The sequence below is a fragment of the Stegostoma tigrinum genome, chromosome 2, assembly GCF_030684315.1.
Source record: "Stegostoma tigrinum isolate sSteTig4 chromosome 2, sSteTig4.hap1, whole genome shotgun sequence".
Lineage (NCBI taxonomy): Eukaryota > Metazoa > Chordata > Chondrichthyes > Orectolobiformes > Stegostomatidae > Stegostoma > Stegostoma tigrinum.
In genome coordinates, this window is record NC_081355.1 from 115,366,050 (window position 1) to 115,392,446 (window position 26,397).

The 26,397-nt window shown below is 42.0% G+C and overlaps 1 protein-coding gene across 1 annotated transcript in view; it reads left to right on the forward strand.

Moving 5' to 3' along the window:
• mrc1a (mannose receptor, C type 1a) overlaps nt 1-26,397 on the forward strand; it is a 137,214-nt gene that overhangs the window by 58,851 nt on the left and 51,966 nt on the right. Inside the window, exons 9-14 of the mRNA XM_059638721.1 lie at nt 3,150-3,263; nt 8,270-8,385; nt 11,907-12,058; nt 13,223-13,422; nt 18,957-19,084; nt 24,329-24,413. Coding sequence (XP_059494704.1) covers nt 3,150-3,263; nt 8,270-8,385; nt 11,907-12,058; nt 13,223-13,422; nt 18,957-19,084; nt 24,329-24,413 — 795 coding nt within the window. The remainder of the gene's footprint in view (nt 1-3,149; nt 3,264-8,269; nt 8,386-11,906; nt 12,059-13,222; nt 13,423-18,956; nt 19,085-24,328; nt 24,414-26,397) is intronic.

The window sequence follows — 26,397 nt, forward strand, 5'->3', positions numbered from 1 at the left end:
AGCAAAGAAAAATAACTATTGTTTGGAATATGTCATTCATTGCTCTGGAAAGTTAATATATAAGCAATGTGTTTTATCTTGAACCACTGGCTCTGCCGATGCTTGTGTACAGCAAAATCATTTGTACCATGTGAAGTAGGCAATTGCCACTTAAAAAAAAACTTACCTGCGACTTACAGACTGGGAAAGGCCAGTGTAATTAGTCAGAGAGAAAGCAAAATGTCTGACATTCTTTTTTCTTAAAATGAAACTTGCCAGTGTATCCCAAGGCCAATGTTTCTGTGTGAAGTATATGCAGAAAATAAACACCATTAACATTTATAGCAAGGCAGCACACACACACACACACATATGCATACACACACACACACACATTATGCCAATCAAAACTGGTTGTCTTATCTTGTCCCTTCATGTGTCTTGCACTTTGTGCTATGTCACCACTGCACAATGACCGGGCAGGCCGTTATGTGTAAGCCTTAAGGGTTTGATCTTTGTACCAGGTACTGCACTCTAGCCTTCATTCCTAAGAAAAAAGGATAATACTAACAGAGAACCAGAAATGACTGAGGAATTAAATAAATATGTTACACTAGTCTTAACCCTAGACTACATTAATAGCATTCAAAAATTACTAAATATTCATAGGACAAAAGGAGAAGAAAAAATAAATACAATAATTATCACTGGGGAGGAAGTGCCGGAGAAACTATTGTGTCTAAAGACTGAGTGTCGTCCTAGTGTCCTCAAATGTCCCTTAAACTGGTGGGATATATCCTAGGGTTCTCAAGGAAGATTTCAAAGGATAGTGGATGCACTGGTAGTAATCTTCCAGGAATCATTAGATTCTGGAAAAGTCTCAGATAATTGGAAAACTGCCAAAATAACATGTTTATTTAGAAAGGAAAGGAGACAAAATTAAGGTATGTATTAAGGCCAGTTAGCTTAATATCAGTTATTGGGAAAATGTTGAGTCTATTAGGTAAAGGCAATGTTGCCCTAGTCCAAGAGGAACATGGCACTGCTTTCCCATGAGAATGGTGGTGGTTTATCCTGAGGGTCACCGCAGCTCAGGTGCAGGGAGGGTTTGAGAAGGAGAATCCTTCATGGTAACCTCAGCCACTGGGTGAAGTGAATCCACATTCAACTGCGATAAAAGCACTAAAGATGCCTACTGCTCCAGCGTCCATCTGCATTTGGAAAATCACATCACAACACTGCTCCTCCTTCCAGCATGCAGGCAGAAATTGAAGCATGAGGACCCAGTACAAAAAATAGTGCAGTGTTCATCTGAGGCAATGTAAAGTGTTGTATGAGACTGCACAGAGTTGGTGGACCTGTCAATATTCAAGAACTCAGCAGCCAACCTAAATGAGTTTGTTACCATGTCATAGGCTTTGTTATGAAGTGTATCCAAGACTGCGTTTTGATGAAGTTAATCCAAATGCTCCCTGACCAAAAGCCAAGGATAAACTAGGAGATCCACTCCCTACTAAATTCCAGGTTTGAGGTGTACAAGTTGAGCAAATCTGACCTATGGAGGAAATCCAGGTATGACCCTTGTATGGCTATCAGAGATGCCAAGTAGCAATACTGAACTAAACTTGAGATCCAGACCAACCACTTAGACACCTGATATTTGTGGCAAGGCTTATGCAACATAATGGCCTACAAAGCAAAATTGAACCGAATCACAGGTAACAGTACCTCTCCACCCAACAAACTCAATGCACTCTATGCCCCCTTTGAACAGAAGGTCAGTAAAACGATGTCACCTATCCCAACAGCTTCGGATGCACCTGTACCCATGGTCTCTGCCGCAGACGTTATGTTGGCTTTCTTCAGAGTGAACCCACGGAAAGCAACTGGCCCAGATGGAGACCCCGGTTGTGCACTCAGACCCTGTGTAGACCAGCTTTGCAGGCATCTTTAACCTCTTCTTACTATGTTCTGAAGTCCCCACCTGCTTCAAGAAGACCACCATCAAATGCTAGAGGCTATTATTATTATAGCAGGGCACTTATGTAACTTCAAGGTAATAAGGCAGAGTAAGTGTGGCTTTGTGAAAGGGAAATCATGTTTATTCAATCTATTGGAATTCTTTGAGGAAGCAATGTGCTATGGATAAAGGGAAAGCAGTGAATATACTGCACTATGACTTCCAGAAGAAATTTGATAAAATGTCAAATCAAAGGTTTTTGCTGGAAATAAAAGTTCTTGGTATAGAGGATAGCACGTTCATAAAAAAAAAGTATTTTATCTCAATGGTGACAGATTGCAGAGGTATAAGAGGTGTAGGAGGAATCTTGGAGTCCTAGTGTTTGAATAACAAAAGGTAAGTTTACATGTAATTAGGGAGATTATGCTTCAATTATACAGGTCACTGGTGAGACAATATCTGAATACCACGTACAATGTTGGTTACCTTATTTAAGGAAGGATGTAAATGTGTTGGAAGCAGTTCACAAGAGGTTTGCCAGTGTAATACCTGGACTGGGTAGTTTATGACGATGGGGTGGACGCACTATGTTTGAGTCTACTGGACTCTAGAAGAATAAGGGGTGACTTGATTGAAAATTCTTGACAGGGTAGGATAGAGAGATCATGTTTCCCATCATGGGACAATGAAGGACTGTTTAAAAATCAGTAGCTTTTATTGAAACAGAGATACAGGGAAAAAAAAACTCACAAAGTCTTGGAAAAGCAATGGAAGCAGAACCATTCAATATTTTTAAGGCGGTGTTGGGCTGATTTGTGGTAGGCTATGGGTGAAATGTTATCAGAGATTTGCAGGAACTATGTTTCCAATGATTGTTTCTGCCATTGCATGGACTCCTGAGGTCCATGCATAGCAATAGCTTCTGGAACTAGAAGTCTATGTATTGATACGTTGATTAGTGTGTGCGGAACCTCCAGCCATGCAGCCTAGAATAACTTTAGATAGGAATGTAGATTTGTTGTTCCAATTGAATCAGCATGATCTTTTAAAATGGTGGATTAAGCTTGGGGGACCAAAAGGCTGACTTCTGCTCCACATTGGTATACTTGTGTCTGTGTGTGCTTCTGTAACCAAATGTACTGAAACATCTGCAGGTAATGACAATATCCAGAGGTAATCATATGTTAAAATTAATGCTTGTCTTTCTCAGACTGGCTATTGGGCAGATCGTGTGTGTGAAAAACAGTATGGATATATCTGCAAAAGTAAACCACTTCAAAAAGGGCAGGAGGAGGTAATACCTGTGGACGAAGGATGTCTGAAGGTAAAGAGACACATCTAATGCTATATGATTAAAGCTGGGACTATTTTAAATAACCTTACTGTCCATCGGATTAGTTCCTCTCTTCTTATCTGCCATTAGTTTAATATATTGCCAAACTTGATAAAAAATATATTCAGCAAAGTATAATGATGTTCTGAAGTGGATGGGGCAATTGCTTAAAAGACCTATTCTATAATACTGTGTAATCTTATATATTGGCAGAAAACAATATTAGAAACTGAGTTTTTACCATTCACAGTAACCATGTCAGGGTAGAAATCTGAAATATATGAGAGATTCTAACTCTATGTTCACTAATTTTCTTGCCCTTCCATTTTACTTTTTCATAACTTTCCTTTAGTAAAGGAGGTGCCATAACTCTGCTTATAATTTCTCAGACTGTCAGTCTTCTGCTGTTAGCTCCAGCAACTTAGTAATTCAGACTCCACTGTGTTTGGCAGAATGCATTCTGCTTTCGGCCAAGTCAATAAAATGTGGAGATGAAGGGTCCCAATGCGAAATGTCAATGCTCCTGTTCCTAGGATGCTGTCAACCTGCTGTGCTCCTCCAGCTGCACGTTTTATCAACGCTGACTCCCAGCATCTGCAGTCCTTGCTATCTAATTTTGGTTGAGCCTGGTGCCCACATACACCTTCATGGCACCCTATACAGAAATGAGGAGAAGGAACATTGTTCGAGATTTCCCCTGCAAAGCTCAGTTGTTATTATCCCCACAGAGGTTTAATCATGGTCATATGGAATAGCAGAGCTGAGTTGAAAGGCTGAACTACCTACACCTACTCCTAATTCTACGTTTCTACATACGCTGCTTGCTGGCTATCATTTGACCTGTGTGGTTTAGTTGCATAAAATGAAGCAGCTTCTTGAGCTCTTTTCTCCCTTCAATTCTACCACTGCAGATGAAACATTGTAATTTGTTCTGGTGGAATGCTGACTTCATTAACTCTGGCGTTAAAAAACACTTGGTATGTTTAGTTGTCGACATGTTTACCATACCGATAAGAAAGCATATTTAAAGTCAAACTCAATTCCTTCCAAAAGAGATGGCCTTCAAGGTATGGCTGCTGTTTTTATATGTTGGCATTAGTAGGTACCAACTGGGCAGAATAATTCAGCACATTTTGTAAATTAAGCTCTCCAGCTTGAAACAAATGCAATTATAGAGTCTTGGAGTCATACAGCATGGTAACAGATCATTTGGTCCAACCAGCCCAAACTGAACATGTTCCCAAATTAAACTAGTCTCACTTGCCCGCATTTGGCCCATATCTCTCCAAACCTTTCCTGTTCATGTACTTATCCAAATACCTTTTCAATGTTGTGGCTGTACCAGCATCCGCCACTTCCTCTGGCAGTTCATTCCACACATGAAGGACTCTGTGTAAAAACTTTGCCCCGCATGACCTTTTCAAAACTTTCTCCTCTCACCTCAAGAATATGTCCCTTAGTTTTGAACTCCCCCACCCTAAAGAAAAGACCCTTGACATTCACCTTACCTGTGCCTCTCATAATTTAATAAACCTCTACAAGGTTACTCCTCAACCTCCTAAACTCTAGCAAGAAAAAGCTCCAGCCTATCCAACCTCTTTTATAACTCAAACCCTCCATTCCCAGCAACACCCTAGTAATCTTTTCTGAACCCTCTCCAATTTAATAATATCCTTCCTATAGCACGGTGACCAGAACAGGACACAGTAGCCCAGTAGGGGCCTCACCAACATCCTGGACACTCTCAGCATGTTATCCCAACTGCTGTTCTCTCAGGTCTGAGCAATGAATGCAAATGTGCTAAACACATTCTTAGCCATGCTGTCTACCTGTCTAGCAAATTTCAAAGAATTATGTACCTGAACCCTTGGGTCTCTCTGTTCTGCGACACTTCCCAGGACCCTACCTTTAATTGTATAAGTCCCCCTCCTGTCTGTTTTACCAAAATGCAATACCTTGCATTTATCCAAATTAAACTTCATCTGTCACTTGTCAGCAAAGTGACTCATTGATCATGATATCTTTGTAATCTCAGATGACCTTCTTCATGGCTGACTACACCATCAATGTTGGTGTCATCTGCAAACTTGCTAACTGTGCCTCCTATATTCTCATTCAAATTGTTTATATAAATGAAAAATAAAGCTTGAACCCTTCAAGGATTTCCTTCCCGGAGTCTTGAGCTTCATGGGCCTGCGAAATGACAGACCCACCAAAGGCAGTAACACACCGGTATGCAACAAGGATGGAGTTTCTCTGGGAGTTCTCAGCATTGGCTCCTGACCCCATCAGGTCAAACATGGGCAAGGATTATGTCCAACATTCTTCATCTGCTTCATTAATAACCTTAACTCCAAAATAAGGTGAGAGGTGTGGATCTTCACTGATAAATGCCAAGTAATATTTCTGCCATAGAGGAGCCAGGTTTCTATTTCCAACTATTGTCTCTCGACATTCAAAAGCTTTACCATTTCTGAAAACTCTCAATACCAATTTTCTGCTGGAATCATTGACAAGAAACTGAACTGGACTAGCCATGTAAATACTGTGACTCCAAGAGCCAGAGGGTGTGAATTCTGTGGCAAGTAACAATACGTATTCCCCACCGACAAGGAACGGATCAGGAGTGTGATGGAATACTATCCACTCGCCTAGATGCATACAGTTCCAGCAACATTCAAGATACTCAGCAACATTCAGGACAAAACAGCCTGCTTGATTGGAATCCCATTGAATATCTTCAACATTCACACCTCCACCGAAAGCGCACAGCAGCAGCAGTGTTTACCATCTACAAAATGGACTGTTGCAATTCAGCAAGTCCCTTTTGACAGCACCTTCCAGACCCACCATCTCTATCACCTAGAAATATAAGGGCAGCTTATATACGGAAAAATAACCTTGGCAAGATCCCCACACAGCATCATGGCATGTAACTATACATCATTCCTTCACTGTTGCTGAGTCAAAATCCTGGAGAATCCTTCCTAACAGCACTGATCACTTACCTACAACATAGGGACTGCGAATGTTCAATAAAGCAGCTCACTATTACCTTCTCAGTGGCAATTTGGGATGGGAAATTAATGCTAACCTAGACAGCGACACCCACATCTTGTGGATAAATGAAAGTCTAGTTAGTAGCTATCTTGGAGATTTTTGAGGCTGTAATTAACAGGGTAGGTTAAGAGGGAGCAGTAGATCTAGTATGCTTGGAATACTACAAGGCATTGACAAGGTGCTATGTAGAAGATCAGCAGGAAAAGTAAGAGTTCATCAAATTGTGGGTAATATGAAAGAATAGGCAAAAATTGTTTTATTTGTTGAATAGTGGAGCACTCTCAATGATCTACTCCTTAGTTTACTTTTTGATTGTCTTATGTTATTTATTTGTGATTATTCCATGTTCTTGTTGATTACTTACTTACTTTCTATCTTAAAGTTTAAATTTACAATGCATTCACTTACCAAAATAATGAAGCCTTGCCATGTTCTTTCTTGGAAACCTATAACTTTTGTGCTTATCATTCTGTAATGCCTGCCAGTTAGTTCACAACCAAACAATTCTCTTGAAGACGTTACTTCAAGTTGCTCCTTGAATATTAGTTGTCATATGGGATATTGCTCAAGTTCTCTGCCATCATATCACAAGTGTAGACAATGGGCAAAAAAAATGAAGACCTGTTCAGTGAAACCAAACCACATTGTTATCTAATTTGCATTCATGGATGCTTTCCGGGGAATGTACCGAGATAGTAAATAGGAGCAAGCACGCTAATAGCATTGTGATCAGTGATAATGGGAACTGCAGATGCTGGACAATTCGAGATAACAAAGTCTGGAGCTGGATGAACACAGCAGGCCAAGCAGCATCTTAGGAGCACAAAAGCTGACGTTTCGGGCCTAGACCCTTCATCAGAAAAAGGGGATGGGGAGACGATTCTGAAATAAATAGGGAGAGAGGGGGAGCCGAAGATGGATAGAGGAGAAGATAGGTGGAGAGTATAGGTGGGAAGGTAGGGAGGGAATAGGTCAGTCCGGGGAGGACGGACAAGTCAAGGGGGAGGGATGAGTTTAGTAGGTAGGAAATGGAAGTGCTACTTGAGGTGGGAGGAGGGTATGGTGAGAGGAAGAAGAGGTTAGGGAGGTGGGGACGAGCTGGGCTGGTTTTGGATGAAGTGGGGGGAGGGGAGATTTTGAAGCTTGTGAAATCGACATTGATACCTTTGGGCTGCAGGGTTCCCAAGTGGAATATGAGTTGCTGTTCCTGCAACCTATGGGTGACATCGTTATGGCCCTGCAGAAGGCCCAGAAGGGACATGTCGCCTAAGGAATGGGAGGGGGAGTTAAAATGGTTCATGACTGGAAGGTGCAGTTGTTTATTGCGAACTGAGGGTCGGTGTTCTGCAAAGCGGTACCCAAGCCTCCGCTTGGTTTCCCCAGTGTAGAGGAAGCCACAACGGGTACAGCAGATTGCCAGCTTTGGCTTCTCTGAATGAGTGAATTTAAAAGTTTTGTATCTAAGCAGCCTGCATCAACCCTATGATGACATAGTAATGAGATCTCCCCTGGCATATATTTGATTGTCATTGGAACTTCCATTCTTTCAGCTGGTGCATGCTGTTGCATGGCAAATTGACATTCCAATTTATTCCTCAGTGTCAATAGCAGTGCAAATAGAAAGCTTTGAGATGTTCTCAATTCTGGTGATCAATAATAAGTGTGTATGTCTCCATCATGTTCTAATTTCCTTCCTGTTCCTGTCTACACCTGATCTGGAACTATCTCACGATTCCTTTACTGTTACCGGGTCAAAATCCATAAAGGACTGTGCATGTACCTACCCGAGGTGGATTGTAACAGTTCAAGAAGGTGGCTCAATACTGCCTTCTCAAGGACACGTAGGGATGTATTACCAAAGCTGCTGATGTCTGTGGAACCCACACCTCATGAAGCAATGAGAGAAATTAATGACCATTTGTGGATTTTATTAACAGGGCTGGAAGCGGTATCGGACATACTGCTATTTCATTGGGCAAACTGCAAAGGCATTCAGTGAAGCATCAAAGATGTGCAAGAGTCAGAATGCATTCCTTGTTAATGTTCAAGACAGGTAAGTCATTTTGCATCTGAAATCTGGAGCTACATCATGATACTGAAATCATACTGCATAATAATGTAACAGGAAATCTTATGAATGGATAAACGCCAGTAAGCTGCTCACACAAATCTGAGATATGCTTAAACTGGACACTTCATTTGAAGAACTGAAGAAGTGGTTCGAGCATTTTTTCTTGTGTCACTCTTGAGTGAACTATTGTTATTGAATTCCAATAAATTTCTAGCTGTTGGTTTCTAGATGGAAATCATTGGTAAAAACTTTGTGATGCATTTGTAATACATTGGTATTTCTTTAACTTAGTGAATCAACTATCTTATACACCATAGCCTATTACTGTAATTACATTCATTGCCACCATCCAAAAAGTGAAGATTGTATCTTTGCTGGTAAACAATTGATCAATTTCAATAATTCAGCAATATTTTCTAATTCCTGGTGAACTTTCATCTAAGAGTATCCAATAATAAATAATTAAATTCTCATATTGTAGAGAGCCGTATGTTGATTGTAGACAAACAATGCCAATTAAAGCCAGAATTAAGAGCAATTGTATATTTGACAAGAACTGAATAACTGTGAATTGACAATTCATTGGCAGCCTGAAATTTGGAATCAAAATCAAAGAGTTAGGTGAAAATATTGGAGTGAATGTTTATCGTCAGCACCTGGATAATAATACAATGGAGTAGTTTGCCTATTTTAGAATAAGTCAGCATTTTTAGTTCATTGATTCATTTCTTTGGAACTCCAATTTGCTCTAAAAGATGTATTATATTAATTGTGTTCCAGTATGGACAGGCAATGTAAACTAATAACCAGAAAATAACAGGAAGTAAAATCTTTCAGTCACTGATCACTAATAGGCAACAGTGAAATTTATCAAAATGATCAGGGACCAGCATGTGCCTTTAAAACATAACATAGTTTCAAAGGGCAAATATATTGTTTCCTCAATAGGTACAAATTATTACAAAAGTCATGGAAATGCTTTAAGCAGCTATGACTTCAGCCTAATCTGATTTGTGCTTGATTTCATTATTCTTGAATAAAGAAACTTTATTTGACATTTTCATTTCCAAAGTACAGAAGAGGAGGTACTGAATGTTTTAAAAGGCAGAAAGATAGCTAATTTTCTGAATCATTTTCTGAAGAAGGGTCTAGGCCTGAAATGTCAGCTTTTCTGTTCCTCTGATGCTGCTTGGCCTGTTTCTGAATTAGATTAGATTAGATTAGATTCCCTACAGTGGGGAAACAAGCCGTTCGGCCCAACAAGTCCACACTGCCCCTTGAAGCATCCCACCCAGACCCATCCCCCTATAACCCACACACCCCTGAACACTACAGGCAAATTAGCATGGTTGATCCACCTAGCCTGCACACCTTTGAGCTGTGGGAGGTAATCGGAGCACCTGTAGGAAACCCACGCAGAATTGCAAACTCCACACAGACAGTCGCCTGAGGCTGGAATCGAACCTGGGTCCCTGGCGCTGTGAGGCTGCAGTGCTAACCACTGAGCCACCTAGCTGCCTGTGCTGTTGTGTTCATCCACATCTTGTTATCTCAGGTAGCTAAATCCCCTGGACCTGATCAAATGTATCCCAGGACATTGTGGGAAGCTAGGGAAGAAATTGCGGGGCCCCTAGTTGAGGTATTGATATGATTGGCAGCCATGGGTGAGGTGCCAAAAGACTGGAGGTTGGTTAATTTTAATTAACAGCATCTTGATCAGCTGGCTCAGAGGAATGGCAGATGGAGTTTAATTAAGATAAATGATAGGCGTTACATTTTGGAAGGACATACACAGTTGATGGTAGGGCCCAGAGTAGCATTGACAAGCAGGGAGACCTGGTGGTGCAGGTACATAGTTAATTGAAAGTGGAGTCGCAGGTAAGCAGGGTGGTGAAGGTATTTGACATTCGTGCCTTTTTCGGTCAGAGCACTGAGTACAGGAATTGGGATGTCATGTTACCGCTTTAAAGGGAATTGATAAGGCCACATTTGGAGTAATGTGTACTATTCTGGTCACAATGCTATAGGAAGGATCTTTTTAAATTGAAAACGGTGCAAAAAAGATTTACATGGATGTTTCTGAGACTGTAGGGTTTGAGTTATAAGGCGACTGGATGCAACCTTTTTCTCTGAGCAGAGGAGGCTGAGGCATGACCTTATAGAAGTTTATGAAATCATGAGGGGTACAGATTAGGTGAATAGCCAAGCTCTTTTCTCTGGGATAGAGGAGTCCAAAACCACAGGGCAGAGGGTTAATGTCGAGGGGGAAGATTTCAAAGGATCCGAGGGGCAATGTTTTCAAACAGAGGGTGGGGGATATGTAGACAGAGCTATCAGAGGAAATGGTAATGGTGGGTACAGCTGCAACATTTAAAAGATGCTTGGACTGTTACATGGATAGGAAAGGTTTAGAGGGATATGGGCCAAATGCAGGCAAATGGGACTCATTTAGTTTGGGAAATCTGGTCAGCATGGACAAGGTGGACCAAAGGGCCTGTTTCCCTGCTGTATGGCTCTATGGCTCTGTGTATTCAGTTTCTGTATTTCTCTAATATTTATGGCATTCCGGAACTATCAATGGATGTATCCAGCTTAAATAATCAAGTTTGAAGTTTAAATAGGTTAAGCGATCATTTTGTAAATCTGTAAATTCTAATCATATTCATTCCATTGTGTACAATTGTCTGGTCCTAGATATTTCCCATTCCTTTCCATTTTGGCTTTAACAGCACTTAACTTCACTATAATCATATGTATTATGAGGATCAACATGCCAGAACTAATTTTTCTCCACAAGTTACCAACTCAACTCCCCGCTTTCCATGTCTCTATACTTGTTCAAAGTCTGTCACATCAGTAATATTCTCCGGGCCTGAAAAAAATCACTTACCTAAAAGTTTAACAATACTCCTCTCTCTCTAAATGCTGTCTGATCAGCTGAATACTACTTGCATTTTCTGTTTATATTTCAATTTTCCAGCATCTGTGGTATTTTGTCTTCGTGTCAAAGCTATTAATCTTTTGGATATTAATTTTCAAAGAATAGTGTTCCAAAGTAATTGGATTTTGGGGTAATCCAATTTGCTATCAATTAAGTATGACGGGTTGACATATGCTAGATGGATTCTAATATCAATGTAAGATAATGTATCTAAGTTATGCATTAGTTAATAATAAATGTGAACGTGGTGAAAGCAAACTTTTAATGGGCTTAAAGGGAAGTGATAATTGGGTACACGCTTTAGGCAATTGGTCAAATGCGTAGTTATTGTTAAAGCAAATTGCTCAGTAAATCCAGTGTAATATGTACTTGCAAAGGTTTTTTTTATCATTTATGTTAACCTAGTAAAGACATGACAGATTAAATTGTCTCCTGTGTTACAGCATTTAGTGAGTCTTCAAGTTGAATTGAGTTAAATTGGAGTTTCAAATTTGGAATATCCTTTCTTGCCGCTGCACAGGAATCAGTTTTTCTATTTGTTAATCTTCCTTCTCCATTCCAGATATGAGCAAGCGTTTTTGACAAGCTTAATTGGTCTGAGACCAGAGGGCTATTTTTGGATTGGCATAAAATCTGATCCAGACAACCAAGGGGCTTTCTTGTCTGTGAATGGGGAGTCGGTGTCCTTTTCAAATTGGAATATCAATATGCCAGGTAGGCTTTAAGCAAAGCATCCTCTAATATAGCAACTCATTGAATTTAGTTTATTGTGTACTGAGCTGTAACTTGAGCTTTCAACTATTGGGCAGCAATAAACCTTCAGTGGAATATATTTTTGACCGGTGGTTTATCTTTTCATTGGAGAGCTGGGAGAATCCATGTTGCTTCTGTCCAAAAGGCCCAGTTCAATTACTAGGCAGTAAACTAGATAACGTTGACCCTGCCAGGCAATCAGACCCTCAATATGATGGTAATCCCCACTGTCCCCATCACTGAAAGCAATCAAAGACTATCAGGTCTCTAGCTCCAGCAGTATCCAGGGGAGTGCCAGCCATTGCCTGTACAACAGTTTGGACAATAACTGCTACTTGCCCTTAATTCCCAGATAGGACTTGATGGGATTTGGAGCAAGGGTTTGAAGAGCAAGGGATGGGAGTGAGATCAGGAGCAAAAAACTGGAGACTATTTTTAGGAAGCAACAAGGAGAACCGATAGGGTTGGCTGGGCAACCTCCCTGTGTGGCGTGGCTCCTCTGGCACCACTGGTTGAATATCAGCGGTGACTGGACAGGACCCTCAGGTGGCCCCTAAGTAGCTATTTAACTATCCACAATTGACATCGGCTTTCAGGCCACAAAATATCCTTGCTGTTCTGAGCTTAATATGCATGGGAGTGGAAAGGCGGCGTTGTCCTCACTTTGCACCATACCAACTGATCATATAGCCCTCAATGTCTCCAAATATGCCTCTGGGGTGGAACTAAATTCCACCCACTGGGGAATACCATGAGTTTGGGTAAAAAGTGTGGTTTATTTGTCATCTAATAATAAACTGCCTTGACTCTATTAGGGTGCAAAGCTGGATACAGATTATCATCAGTGCCATGAGGAGCATAATAGATGAAAATTGGTCCTCTTCTCTCCACCATACAAAAGTAAAATAAACCCAACCTAGTGTTCATCACCCGATTTTCCACCTAATTTTGTAGCTGAATCAGAATAATATCGCATATTTATACTACCATTAATTTTATTAAATTATTGTTACTTTTTGTACAAAAGGCAGTGGGTTCAATTTATTTGAAGTGTGTTGATCTGCTTCTTAACTGTTTGTCTATTTGGTTCCTGGGAGAATTTGTTGTTTAAATTATTAATTGCAGGGAGAAAAGCTGGCTGTGTTGGTATGGCAACCAACAGTGCTGCTGGATTATGGAATGTGTATGATTGTACGAAAAAGGCAAAATACATCTGCAAACACTGGGCAGCTGGTGCAACGTCTCCTCCAACAATTCCGACAACTCTCGCCACAACTTGTTCAGAAGGCTGGGAGACATATGAAAATTCTGGGTACTGTTACAAAGTGAGACCACTGAACGTTTATATTCTGTACTTTTATATGCTGTTAAAGTGAAACCATGTGGTGTCTCTTTAAAGACCAGCACAGCTTGTCCCTCTGACTCAGAGTGGCACAGTGGTTAGCGCTATTGCCTCACAATAACAGAGACCTTGGTTTGATTCCAGCCTTGGGTGGGAGCTTGGGGTTTGCACATTCTCTCTATGCCTGTGTGTGTCTCACTTGAGTGCTCCGGTTTCCTCATAGTCCAAAGATGAGCAGGTTAGGTAGATTGGCCATGCTAAATTATCCTGTAGAAACCAAAAGGACTGTGGATGCAGACTCAGTGGGTTAACTATACTAAATGTGGGATTATGAGAATAGGGTGGGATGCTCTTTGGAGGGTCAGTGCAGACTGAATGTCCTCTATCTACCTTGTAGGGATTCAATGACTCACTTCTAATGGCTAAAACCATTTTCTTTTACATCAAGTATCACTGCAGAACCTTTTCCTTGACTTGTATTAGCCTAGTGAATCATTATGTGTAGTGACACGCTGCCTCACTGTTGCTGAGCTCAGTTGCTGTATCTTCTTGCTTAGGCAGTCGCCTTGTGTCTAAGTTTGGACTAAGGCTTAGATGACACTTTCAGTCAAACAGCTTCAGTGGAAATAAACCTCCTACAAAAAGATAGTCACTAAATTTCAAAACAGAACCACAGGCTGTGAAATTCTGGGGGACATACTGAAGCTGTATATGAACTTATGTCAGTTAAGGGCAGGAGTCGATCATTCAGCCTCTTAAGCCTACTGGACAATTCACTCAGCTGACCTGTCTGTAGCCACAAGAAGGCTCCCAACCCGAAATGTCAACTTTCCTGTTCCTCTGATGCTGCCTGGCCGGATGTGCTCCCTTAGCTCGAGACTATGTTATCTCTGACCCCAGCGTCAGCAGTTCTTATTATCTCCATGAGTGATAATGGGAACTGCAGATGCTGGAGAATCCAAGATAACAAAGTTTGGAGCTGGATGAACACAGCAGGCCAAGCAGCATCTCAGGGGCACAAAAGCTGACGTTTCGGGCCTAGCCCCTTCATCAGAGATGGGGATGGGGAGAGGGAACTGGAATAAATAGGGAGAGAGGGGGAGGCGGACCGAAGATGGAGAGAAAACAAGATAGCTAGAGAGGAGAGTACAGGTGGGGAGGTAGGGAGGGGATAGGTTAGTCCAGGGAAGATGGACAGGTCAAGGAGGAGTTCCAACACTTCCGCCATCTACAATCCGACCCCACCACCCAAGCCATTTTTCCATTCCCACCCTTGTCTGCCTTCCGGAGAGACCACTCTCTCCGTGACTCCCTTGTCCGCTCCACACTCCCCTCCAACCCACCACACCCGGCACCTTCCCCTGCAACCGCAGGAAGTGCTACACTTGCCCCCACACCTCCTCCCTCACCCCCGTCCCAGGATGACCTTCCATATCAAACAGATGTTCACCTGCACATCTGCCAATGTGATATATTGTATCCATTGCACCCGGTGTGGCTTTCTCTACGTTGGGGAAACCAAGCGGAGGCTTGGGGACCGCTTTGCAGAATACCTCCGCTTGGTTCGCAACAAACAACTGCACCTCCCAGTCGCAAACCATTTCAACTCCCCCTCCCATTCCTCAGACGACATGTCCATCATGGGCCTCCTGCAGTGCCACAATGACGCCACCCGAAGGTTGCAGGGACAGCAACTCATATTCCGCTTGGAAACCCTGCAGCCCAATAGTATCAATGTGGACTTCACAAGCTTCAAAATCTCCCCTTCCCCTACTGCATCCCAAAACCAGCCCAGTTCTTCCCCTCCCCGCACTGCATCACAAAACCAGCCCAGCTCGTCCCCTCCCCCCACTGCATCCCTAAACCAGCCCAGCCTGTCTCTGCCTCCCTAATCTGTTCTTCCTCTCACCCATCCCTTCCTCCCACCTCAAGCCGCACCTCCATTTCCTACCTACCATCTCATCCCACCTCCTTGACCTGTCCATCTTCCCTGGACTGACCTATCCCCTCCCTACCTCCCCACCTATACTCTCCTCTCTACCTATCTTGTTTTCTCTCCATCTTCGGTCCGCCTCCCCTTCTCTCCCTATTTATTTCAGAACCCTCTCTCCATCTCCCTCTCTGGTGAAGGGGCTAGGCCCGAAACGTCAGCTTTTGTGCTCCTGAGATGCTGCTTGGCCTGCTGTGTTCATCCAGCTCCACACTTTGTTATCTTATTATCTCCACATTCCTTTCCCTTCTTACCCCAGTATCTGTCTACCTCTACCTTAAAAATATTAAATGAGTCTGTCTCCAATGGTCACCTGGGAAAAGGGAAACAAAAATGCTCCGTCCTCTGAGGAAAGATTTTTTCTCATCCCATCTTAAATGGGTGACCTTTATGTTTAAAATGCAGCCCCTTGTTCCTGTCCCTGCCACAGGGGGAAATACACTGTAAAGACGCCTCAGGATTTTAGATAACACTGTGTGGAGCTGGAGGAACACAACTGGCCAGGCAGGAGTAGGAAAGCTGATATTTCAGCTCAGGACCGTTCTTCAGAAATCAGGATTTTATTTGTATCAATAGGATCGCCTCCCATACCTATTTTAAGTACTGTGCTCACAGGTAGCTTCTTCAATCAGAACCCAATGGATCTAAATATTTCTTGTGCAACCTTCATCTATTTTTTCTTTATTGGTCCTACTTTTCCCCTATGTGCAAACCATTTGTCAGCCAGAAAAGGATAGCCTCAAGGACTTGCAACTATTCCAGAATATCAAGGGGTAAAAGTCAAACCATGTAGCAACTGAAGTTTGGGTATTATGCTGCCTCCTGCATCCCATGGGTGGTAGAAAGAAGCAAATAACCCACCAGCTAATCAAGAAACTATCTATCTCTATCTTAAATGCACTCAATGAGTTGGCCTCCACAGCCCTTTTTGCAATGAGTTCACAGCCCCAGGACATCACTGTTGGACTTTCACAGGATAGCATTTTAGGAGAAAGTGTTCTAATTCTTTCACCAGTGACATCCTTTCAAAACCTAGTCAAGAATGTGGATACTTTTGCATTTTGTTCAGAACCATTTGTAACTCTTCAAATGATGGACGAATCCATACTAGCTTCCAGCAGTATTGCGAGAATATTCAAGTTTGCATTGATAAGCAGCATGTAACATTTATGGCACATACATGCCAAGCACTGATCATCTCTGATGAAAGGAAAAACAAAATATTGCAGATCCTGGAGATCTGAGTTTAAAATAGAAAGTGAGAGAATTAAATTCTATTGTCTCATGTACTCAAGTACAGGGATAGAGAACTCAGTGAACAATTTACAATGTTGCCATTCATGGTGCCACCTTAAGTACAAGATCTTAGGTAAAAAGTAGAAAAATAAAGAGAAAGGCCTCCCACTGGTCTTGATCTTTCTCCCATGCTAAGCTCGATCTCTCAGGCTCCGTGCCTCTGTGCTGCTGTTGAGACACTTGGCTCTTGTTCAGAAGTGAAGGCAACTTGAAAATGATGGCTTTTGTGTTGTTGAAATACACGGAAATGTGTAAGGAGTGAAACAAACCATAAATTGCATGAGCAGAATTAAGCCATTTGGCTCATCGCGTCTCCTCCTCCATTCAATCATGGCTGATCTGTTTCTTAAACCCAGTCTCCTGCCTTTTCCCTGTAACCCTTGATCCCCTGACTAATCAAGAACCTGCCTCTCTTTGTCTAAAAAGACACTCAATGACTTGGCTCCACAGCCCTTTGTGGCGATGATTCGCTACTCATCTCAGTTCTAAAGGGTCGTCCCTTCACCCAGAGGCTGTTTATTCAGGTCCTCGTCTCTCCTATTAAGAGAAATATCATTTCCATGTCCACTCTATCCAATATTCTGTAAGCTTCAATCAGATACCCTCTCATCCTTCTAACCTACAGTGAGTACAGACCAAAAGTCCTCAAACCTGCCTCATGTGATATCCCTTCATTCCTGGGATCATTCTTGTGAACCTCTTCAGGACCCCCTCAAATGCCAGCGCATCTTTTCTTTGATACAGGGTGTGAGACTGCTCACAATATTCTAAATGCCATCTAACCAGAGCCTTAGCAGTACATCTGTGCTCACATAGATAGAGTGCAGGCTGAGATGGGTGTATGAAAGACTCCTGTCCTCGAGTTATTTGCCTTTGCAATACATCATCTTGCTATAGGCTTGCTGCAGTGTTCCAGCAAAGACCAACAAAAGCTGAAGGAACTGCATATCATGTCTGTTTAGCCACCTTCCAGTTGGACTCAACGTCAATTTGAACAATTTCAGAGCCTGAACGTTGTCTTCCATTTTGATTACATTTGGCTTCTTTCTCCACTGATGCTATCTGACCTTCTGAGTTTCTCAGGCACTGTCTATTTGTTTTATTCCAATAAAAAGGAACCTGACCATTTCCTCCAATGCTCATCATCAATAAATCCTTTACCATCAACATTTTATTTATCAATGGGCACTAAATTAACTTGGGCAGCCACATAAATATTGTGGCTACAAAGGCAAAGAATGAACTGGAAATTCTGAACCAATCAACTCACTTCTAAACTACCCAAATCCTGCCAATTTTGTGCACTTCTATTGCATGCTTCCCACAAAATTTGATCTGGCATTTAGCATCCATTTTAAGAGATTGTGGAATTCACAGTTTAATCGCCAATTAAGTTCAATGCAAACAAGTAGAATTTATAATGAAGAGTATAAGGATCTTTTTAACAGTCTAACTGTTGATCCATTGACAATCTATTTCTCCAGCTTGGAATCAGATTAAGTGGAACAGTTCAGTACTATTCTAGTATGTGGTAAATTATTTTAAGAATTTATTAGTTCTTTTCCTCAATGTCATTCCTTTGTGTCGCTTTTATTACCTTCTTAATGCAATCTTGCTTTTCCTCTCTTCACCACTATTTCTGTCCCAAGTTTGAATGTACTTCATTCTCCTTTTGCATTGCAGCTGTCTTTCTAATTAATCCTTAAATCTATTTAAGCAATTGCATAGTCGGTGCTGCAATTCCTTCAGGTCCCAGGTGCCCTATTGTTTTTGCATTACTGTTAATAACTTGAATTCCCAGCCAGCCTGGTTGTAAAAAAACCTGCAAGCTGAAATGTGCAGAAAAACAACTAGCTGACAACATCCATGTAATATGCTGTTTGCATGCAAATCTTGCCTGTTTTCCTTTTATTAACTCTGTGGCATTACGCCGACAAGCAGATCTCAGGTTGTGCAAATCTCAAGCTGCGCTTTGCCAGCAGACGGATCAAGGTTAACCACGAAAAGCACAAGTCCTTTAAGGTGTCATTAGCCAGATAGAATGGAGAACCTGTGCCACAGACTACGTTTAAACATCTACTCAACAGCCCTTTCATTGAATGTGATACGACTTCAATCTTGTACATGCTTCATTTTAAATCATTTATCAACTCAGCCTCGAGGGAAGGTCACTTTTGTTTTCTTAGACTTTGTGATTTGAAGATTAGTAACGGATATGCTTTCCCATCCAGACTTTTATAAAATCTATGCAAGCTCAGAAATCATGGTTTGAAGCACGTAATTACTGTCAAGACATTGGCGGAGACCTTGTCAGCATCCACGATTACGCTGAAGAAAGATTTATCTGGAAAAACCTAGTGTAAGTATTTGATGAATCAATTTCCCTTCTTATCCCACCCAGGTCCTTTGTTCATGAGAGAGAAGGCCTATCTAATGAGTTACGTTCGAAGAAATTTTAACACAAGAATTTGAGGAAGTTAACTCAAGCAAAGTTGTGAAGCTGGTTTCAGTCTGTTGACTCTCAGGAGACTTGTTGTCTTAACAAGACCGCTAATCTCTGTTTTAACCTGCTACTCATGTTTTGCGGTCAACTGGGTTCTCAGAATTAAGAACATAGAACATAGAACTTAGAACATAGAACAATACAGCTCAGTACAGGCCCTTTGGTCCACAATGTTGCGCTGACCTATTATCCCACTAAGATCAATCTACCCTGCATATCCTACATTTTACTATCCTCCATGTGCCTATCCAAGAGTTGCTTGAAAGTCTCTAAAGTATCTGACTCCACTACCACCACCGGCAGTGCATGCCACACGCCCACCACTCTGTGTGTAAAGAACCTACCTCTGACATCTCCCCTATACCTTCCTCCAATCACCTCAAAATTATGCCCCCTCGTAATAGTCATTTCCACCCTAAAAAAAGTATCTGGCTATCCATCTATCTATGCCTCTCATCTTCTTGCACACCTCTATCAAGTCACCTCTCATCCTCCTTCACTTCAATGAAAAGAGCCGTAGCTCCCTCAACCTTTCCTCATAATGCCTGCTCTCCAGTCCAGGCAGCATCCTGGTAAATCTCCTCTGCACCCTCTCTAAAGCTTCCACATCTTTTCTATAATGAGGTGACCAGAACCGAACACAATACTCCAAGTGTAGTCTAACCAGAGCTTTATAGAGCTGCAGCATAACCTCATGGCTCTTAAACTCAATTCCCCTGCCAATTAAAGCCAACACACCATACACCTTCTTTACAACCCTATCAACTTGAGTAGCAACTTTAAGGGATCCATGGACGTGGACCCCAAGATCCCTCTGTTTCTCCACACTGCCGAGAATGCTGCCATTAACCCTAGATTCTGCATTCAAATTCACACATCCAAAATGAATCACTCCACACTTTTCTGGGTTGAATTCCATCTGCTACTTCTTTTCCCAGGTCTGCATCCTGTCAGTGTCCCATTGCATACTACAACAGCCCTCTGCACTGTCCCCAACTCCACCAAACTTTGTGTCATCGGCAAACTTACGAACCCACCATTCCACTTCCTCATCCAAGTCATTTATAAAGATCACAAAGAGTAGAGTTCCCAGAACAGATCCCTGCAGAACCCCACTGGTCACCAAGCTCCAGGCTGAATACTTTCCATCTACTACCACCCTCTGTCTTCTATTGGGCAGCCAGTTTTGATTCCAGACAGCCAAATTTCCCTGAATCCCATGCCTCCTTACTTTCTGAATGAGCCCACCATGGAGATCCTTATCAAATGCCTTGCCAAAATCCATATACACCACATCCACTGCTTTACTTTCATCGATGTACTTTGTCACATGCGCAAAGAATTCAACAAGGCTTGTGAGGAATGACCTGCCCCTCACAAAGCCATGCTGACTATTTCTAACCAAACTGTGCTTTTCCAAATAAACATAACTACTATCTCTCAGAATCCTCTCCAATAATTTTCCCACCACAGAAGTAAGACTGAAAAAGGAAATGACATTTGCCACCCTCCAATCTTCTGGTACTAGTACAGTAGATAGTAAGGATACAAAGATCATAGGCTAAGGGCAGTAATCTCTTCCCTCACTTCCCATAAAACCTTGGGTATATCCCGTCTGGCCCAACGGTCTTATCTAACCTCACGTTTTTCAAAATTTCTAGCATATCCTCCTTCCTAACAGCAACCTATTCAAGCATATCTACCTGCTTCATGTAGCCTGACAAATGTCAAGGTTGCTCTCTCTGGTGAATACTGAAGCAAAGTATTCATTAAGGACCTCCCCTGCCTCCTCTGACTCCATGCACAGGTTCCCTCCACTATCTCTGATTGGCCCTACCCTCACTCTGGCCTTCCTCTTCAGCGAGGCACTATCTGCCCTACGGCATTGCTAGTAAGCCAAGAGGAGCATAAGTCTCTTCCCCAACAACAATATAAGCCCCCTCCCCTGGTTAAAGAATGAAACATAACTGGTTCAGGGGTGTCAAACTGACTCAGTGGTTAGCACTGCTGCGTTATTGCACCAGGGACCTGTGTTCAATTCCAGCTCTGGGTGACTGTCTGTGTGGAATTTGCACATTCTCTATGAATCTGCATGGGTTTTGTCCAGGTGCTCCAGTTCCCTCCCACAGTTCAAGAAAGTGTAGGTTAGGTAGACTGGCCAAGCTAAATTGTCCACACTGTTCAGGGATGTGTATACGAGGTGGGGTCGGCATGGGAAATGCAGGGACAGCATAGAACGGTAGGTGTGGATGGATCTAGTCTCTCCTTGGAGGATCAGTGTGGACTTGATGGCTCAAATAGTCTGCTTCCACACTGAAGGGTTTTTATGATTCTAGTTTTGAAATGTTCTGGAGTGCTCCCTGTGAAAGTCAAATCTAAGACTATTCTTCAGGGTGTGCAAAATGTAAAAGCATGACATGATATGTAACTAAGTTACCACTTATGATTGTTGAGGGCAAACAGCCCATTGATCGAATTCATGCCGAGACCGGAAGAAAAAGGAGCAAGAGTATATCAGTAACTAGGGGTCACAATCTGAAGCTTACCAACAAGACAGCTAGGAGTGTGATAAGAAGAGACTTCTTTTCTCAAAGATTTATTAGGATTTGGAATATGCTGCCTGGGAGAGTGGTGGAGACAGATTCCATGGGAGGTTTCCAAAGAGAGATGGATATATATTTGAAAGTGTTAGGTTCATAGGACTATAGCGGTAGGGCTGGAAAATGATACTAGCTGAGTTGCTCTTTCAGGAGCCAGTACTGACACAATGGGCTGAATGGCCTGTTACTGTACTGTAAAATTTCATGATTTTATGCTGCTATGATTCTATCAGTGTGCCATTTGGCCCCAGAACCTGTTCCATCATTCAATAGGAACATGGTTGTTCCAATATTCTGCTTTCCTGCCCTTTCCCCACAAGTCTTGATTCCCCTACTGACCAAAAATCCATCTCAGCCTTAAATATATACAAGGACTCTACCCCCACAACCCTCTGAGAGAAGAAATTCTTCCTCATCTCAGTGTTAACTTTATGCCGTTTTATTCTGAGATTGTCTGGTCCTAGGCCCTCCCTTGAGGGGAAACCCCCTCTCAGCATTTATGTGAAGAAGAAGCTGAGGAACATTCATACAGGACTCAAAACATTAACTCTGTTTCTCTCTTCACAGATGTTTCCAGACCTGCTGTGTTTCTCCAGAATTCTCTGAGTTTGTTTTTGACTCCCGTTTTCCGAAGAGCTCCAAAGTCTCACAACTCTTTGAGAGAAGAAATTCCTCCTTATCTCAGTCTGAAATTGTTGCCCTTTATTCCTCGACTTTGGTCCTAGACTCTCCCGTGAGGGGAAACATCCTCTCAGCATTGGCCCAGTCAAACACCTTAAAAATCCTAAATGTTTCAATAAGATCACCTCTCATTCTTCTAAACTCCAGTGAGTAGAGTGCCAACCTGTTTAGCCTTTGATCATGAGGCAATCCCTCTGTATCAGGGATCATCCTAGTGAGCCTTCTCTGAAGTGTCTTTAATGAAATCATATTTCTCATCAAATAAGGGGCCCCAAATTGCTCACAGTACTCCAGTTGCAGTAAGACCTCCTTATTCTTACAGTTTAACCTTCCTGAAATAGGGGCCAACATTCCATTCAACTTTCTGATTAATTGCTATGCCTATGTGCTAGTTTTCTGTAGTTTATGTACAGGTACCCCTCAAGTCCCTTTGTGTTGCAGCTTTCTTCAGTTTTTCTCCATTTAAATAATATTCTGATCTTCTGTTCACCCTTCCAAAATGAGCAGTTTCACATTTTTCCACATCCTCCTCCATTTGCCAAATGTTTGCCTCTTTGCATAAACTCTTTGTATACCTCTTACAATCTGCCTTTCCACTTATTTTTGCATTGTCTGCAAATTTGGCTTCAGTAGATTTGTATTCTTCGTCCAAGTCATTGATATACATTGTAAACAATTGCGGTCCCAGCATTGATCCATGTGTAACCTGTAATAACTTGAATTTCCAGCAAGTCATGTTGTAAAACCAACCTGTAAAAGAACCTCTTATCCACTCACTTTTTTCTGTCTTTTCATCAATTCTCAATCCCTGCCAACACACCACCTCTAATACCGTGGACTCATCTTATGATTCAACCTTCAGTGAGGTTGAACTCCTTGTAGAAGTCCAAATACTTGATGAAGTCACTTCTATCCACTCTGGTTGAGACTTCCTCAAAAAACTCCAATAAGTTAGTGAGAAATAATTTCCCTATCAGGCAGATCTCAGATCAGGTCACATGGCCCCATATTTTACTTCAAAAACCCATTGCCAAAACCCAATAATTATATTAAGATTATAATTTTGTCAAACACCCTTGCTTTAAGAGAGGGCACATTTGCTTTAAAGGGGCCTTATGGTGCAGTGGTCATGCCAGGAGGCCTGGTTTCGAGCTCTTCAGGCATCTAATAACATCTCTTGAACAGGTCAATTACTTCAACAAGTGCAGCCCCTTCTCCTAACCCAAATGAAATCTCATCCACCTTCATTTGTTCATCAATATTTGAAAACTTACAGGCACACTGTCTGATTGACATAGGAGGATGAGGGGCAACCATGAAATTGATCCCATGGTTTTTCTGGGTGATTGGCACAGTTATCCTCCTCAGCCAGAGCTAATTCAGCAACTAATAGAACATAGAGCATAAAACACAGAACAGTACAGCACAGTACAGGCTCTTCGGCCCACAATGTTGTGCCGAACTTTTACCCTAAACCTAAGTTCTGTCTAACCTCCACCCCTACCTCATACTATCATCCATATGCCTATCTAATAGCTGCTTAAATGCCCCTAATGAGGCTGGCTCCACTACCCTCTCTGGCAATACATTCCATGCTCCTACCACTCTCTGAGTAAAGAACCTGCCTCTGACGTCTCCCCGATATCTACCTCCTTTCACTTTAAAACTATGTCCCCTCGTCAATGTTACTTCCACCTAAGGAAAAAGTCTCTGGCTGTCTACTCTATCTATACCTCTGATCATTTTGTACACCATTATCAAGTCAAATGTCCAAAGGAACCTCAATATTTTATTCAGCTTCTCTTTTCATTGTATATAGGTCACTTATGGCTTATTCACCTCTATGGATTGGATTATATAAACCGAAACCAAACAGTGGATTTGTCTGGAGTGATGACAGTCCGGTAAGTGTTTTGTCATCAAGTGTGCAACTGAAAATAACTTCCACATGTCAAAATCTCACATTTTCTACGTAACTGTAATGCATTTCGTTTTTGCTTGTTGTTTTAATCTCTTGGGAAGGTTCTAGTTTAGAGGTGTAACAAAGATGAGATCATTAAGAATTTCACCAGCACCAAATATTTGTTGAATTAATTCCCTTACCTGTTCACATTGTAATTTCTCAACTCAAAAGTTTCACCAAATCAGTAGGATTTTAAGGAGGTGTTATGGAATATTCCAGCTTTTAATAGTGCCTTTACGTAATGAGGTTCATGCCAATGACTTTGCACCAAAACTAAAACTTCAGTGTCAAAGTTTTCTCATACTCTGCTCCATTGCTGTATGACACCAATCCAGCCACTGGTTATGCCCTGGATCTATTCAGCTTTCAGACATTTGAAGTATTATCATCTGTTGAGTTAGTACTTATGCCTTTACAGCACTGTTGTGGCTCCACCTTAAATGGAGAGAGAAGGCTCCCTGCAGTGAATAGCTGCGATAACAAGGTGTAGAGCTGGATGAACACAGCAGGCAAGCAGCATCAGAGGAGCAGGAAAACTGACGTTTTAGGTCTTGACCCATTTCCGAAGAAGGGCCTAGTCTCGAAACGTCAGCCTTCCTGTTCCTCTGATGCTGCTTGGCCCGCTGTGTTCACTCAGCTCTACACCTTGTTATCTCAGATTCTACAGAATCTGCAGCTCCTACTACCTTGTGATTAGCTGCGATATGAGTTAGCCACTGGTGTTAGCTGAAAAGTTTCAATTTTTTTTGCTTAAAAATGGTTTGGAAATAGTCCAGTTCCCTTGCAGCATTTCATCACATTCTGATTACTGATAAACTAGTTCCAAATAAACTGCTCTTGAAATATTGGGGCAGGATCTTCAACCTTTGGTGGAGAAGATAGAGATGTGACCAGGCACAAACACCACACTGCCAGCTGGTGTGACAGTTTATTGGCACCATCTCATCAACAGGCCATCTTTTGAGGAAGCATCTAGCCAATTGAGGATTCTTAATGTTCCATAAAGACCTGTTGTCAGAGGCCTCTTGCATCTTTTTTAGTTGTCCTCGAGGATACTTAAGGCATTGGGACCAGCTGCTAGGACCTGATTGCAAACTGGCAACAATAATCTTCCCAGGAGCTTTTGAGGCCTACTCCTTCTACCTGGCTTTAGTTGTGGTGGCAGGCTGCCATTGAGTTTCCCTCTCTACAATAGTATATTGGCTACTGGGGCTTTTTTGCTTAAGTTCAAGTTTTGAAAGTTGTTTGCCGAGAAGAAACCTCAAGATGGAGACACCATCTTGCACTTGCTGAACTGCAGGCTTCATTGCCTTCTGAGTTTGAAGACCAGCTATTTTCCCTCTGATTTCAAAGATCTTTCTGAAGTCCTGAATTAGTTGGGAACTTGTCATTCAGCTAATGATTACCCAATTCAAGGAAGATCAGAGCCAGGAGCTGATTCCCACCAGTCCAGTATTGTCAGCCTGATTTGACCCCGATCTGGGGTCTTGAACCAGAGGGTAAATTTCTGCCTGTGACATTCCCTTTTGAAGCACTTAGCAACTCTGTGTGCAAGGCAAACACAAGAATCTATTAAACCCACTGTTGCTAGGTTACTGCGGCAAGCGTAGCAATGGTATCATTGCTGTTTAGCAGAAGCCTGTCTGAAAGTGAGCGGGTATGTTATGCAATTGCCCTTTATGAACTAAAGACTTTTGCAGGAGGAAAAGAGCCAAAGTCTGGCCTCCAATCTCAGCACCTACCCATACAGATTCTTCTCCAGTTACAGTCATAGAAATTCAGTCCACTGTCGTTATATGGGTAGTGGCCTGGACTGACTAGAAGGCCATACTTCACTCTGGTATATGGCCAGTATCTGATTCTATATTTAACTGATAGCCACAATGTTCTTACAATGTTGTTATGAATTAAAATCAATTTACAAT